The sequence below is a fragment of the Arachis ipaensis genome, chromosome B08 (assembly GCF_000816755.2).
Source record: "Arachis ipaensis cultivar K30076 chromosome B08, Araip1.1, whole genome shotgun sequence".
Taxonomy (NCBI): domain Eukaryota; kingdom Viridiplantae; phylum Streptophyta; class Magnoliopsida; order Fabales; family Fabaceae; genus Arachis; species Arachis ipaensis.
In genome coordinates this window covers 19,884,411-19,886,763 of record NC_029792.2, presented here as the reverse complement: position 1 = coordinate 19,886,763, position 2,353 = coordinate 19,884,411, and the positions used below count along the sequence as shown (strand labels likewise).

The 2,353-nt window shown below is 28.5% G+C and overlaps 1 protein-coding gene across 1 annotated transcript; it reads right to left on the bottom strand.

Moving 5' to 3' along the window:
* Positions 733–1,947, bottom strand: LOC107611907 (dynein light chain 2, cytoplasmic). The gene is made up of 2 exons (XM_016313778.2): positions 1,603–1,947; positions 733–1,078 (listed from the first exon to the last, which is right to left on the bottom strand). Exons 1-2 carry the CDS (start codon positions 1,738–1,740, stop codon positions 887–889), a joined length of 330 nt encoding a protein of 109 aa, XP_016169264.1. The 5' UTR covers positions 1,741–1,947; the 3' UTR covers positions 733–886.

The following is a 2,353-nucleotide window of genomic DNA, read 5'->3' as shown; positions in this document are numbered from 1 at the left end:
CTGAAAATTAAATTTAGAATGTAAACTCGTTTCAAAACAAGCACAAACCAAGTCCAACTTATTTAAATCTAGAATGAACCGAAATTATATTCAGAATGAACCAATAACGATAACGACGATACGTATTAGAAGAAGACGACAATGACGATAATGATAACGATGATGATCATGATGATAATGATGATGATAGAGGAGAATGATGAAAAGGAAGGAAGAGAAGAAATTCCAATGAAAAAAGAAGAAGAAAGAGGAGGAAAAGGAGAAGTAGGAAATAGTGGTGCTGGTGATGACAGTAATAAAAGTGAAAAATAATAAAGAAGAAGAAGAAGAAGCGCGTGACTCTAAATCACTTGGATAAACTTAAATGTTAAAATGATTATATCTTTAATAACACATACAGATTAAATTTTAAATTATCATATATAGTTACAAAAGAAATTACAAAAAAGTATCCATGATTTTAAAATCATTCTTACTTCTCAACATACACAAGTCTAGATCTCTTGCAGTACAAATAATATATTTAAGGTGGCTACTCTAATAAAGATTTTATGATTGTCATCATGTGAAGATATTTCATTTTAACCATTGGATGATAAATTGTAGGGTTTGATTTTTATTTGAAGTAAAAGTGTTATCTTTATTCAAAGTGTTGCTAAACAAATAAGTTACATTTTTTAAACAAAGATCATCATGAGAAGATGTTTTTGGCATCTTCATGGAAGTAATTGCCTATATCTAAATTTGGCTAACTGATGATTTTAGTAAACTACTACAAGAATTTTCATCTCCAGAATCTTCAACAGCACATTAGAAAAGAAATTTATAAAAGTAATGACCAAGAAACAATATAAAAATTAAAAATAGAAGTAAGAAAACAAAGTTGTTATGGTTTTGCTGCCTCTAGTGCTGAGAAGTGATTTTCCTGTGCCTCAGGACCAGCAGAGCCCCTAAAGAGCAAAATGGCCAAACTTCCAATTCCAAAATAGATGAAACATCCATAACAATGTGTCACATATGAACCAAAATCTGTTCCTACAATGCATTGCCACCCACTTCCATGACTCTTGTCAAATTCCTACAACATACAACATCATATAAAAATCATAAATGTCAAAAGCATTATTATTAAGCTAATAATTAACAAGGAAATAGTAGTAATAATTAATTTCATATATGCATGATAAAGTCAATTAACTCTCAAAATATATATATATTGGATTTCATTTCTAATTACTCCTTCCATCCACTAATAAAATAGCATTTGTTTGACAAAATTAGGACATTAAAAATTAATATATCTTGTCAATATATCGCCTTTTTTTTTTAATATGAACCTTTTTTAAATTTTGCTTCAACTTTTATATAAGCCCTTTTTTTTTTGTTTTAGCTTTATGCCAAATTTTTTTTTTTTTTTTAGAACTCAACAAGGATTGATGTCATAATATTATTTTTTTTTTAGTTTAAATTGAAATATATGAATTGATATATCTCTAACATATCTAACCATAAAGTTATGCATAGATGAAATACTAATGGAAGTGAGAGTTTTATTAATAATGAAGGGAGTTGAAGTAGTAAAGTTGATTTATTAATTATTACCTTCTTGATAAAGCGAGCAATCTCAATGGCGTCAGTGACATCAAAGGAATCAAGTGCCTTTGATGCTAAATCAAGTGCATCTTGCTGCATGGTTTTAAGCATGTCGGTCTCACCAATCACTGCCTTGCCTTCTAACATGGTGATGATATAGATTAACTATATATACAATTCAAAAGAAGCACAATGAGATCGATTAGCAGTGAGAGTGAGAATGAAGTGCTTGTAAATTAAAATGGATTGTAGATGTGGATTTAAAAAGGTAAGGTAGTGGTGGTGGAGAATTAATAGATTTCATGTCAAGAAGGGGTTGGTGCTAATGGATTAGCCACGTATATGGATTATATTGCATATGGACGTAAGCTTGGAGCTATTATGTGGAACATGCATGTAAGGATAAGTTTTTTACATGTACATGCTGATCTTAATTAGACTATGTTGTACAAATCAGAAATGAACACGTGTACTGTAATTTGTGGATTTGTCGGGTGAATTTTGTCTACTTCTCACTCTGGTCAATTTAATTAATATTATTCATACTAATTTTATGTAACTAATATATATATATATATATATATATAATGAAAATTATAAAATTAATAATACTTTTAGATTACAAAAATTATTTACACACAACTCTTAATTATTAAAAGATAATTTATTCTACACTTTTTGTATTGTATTTTCTTTTACTTACAAAATCTTTGTTCATTGCTTATTAGATCAAGTTTGTCGCATTATTTGGAGTCTTTTG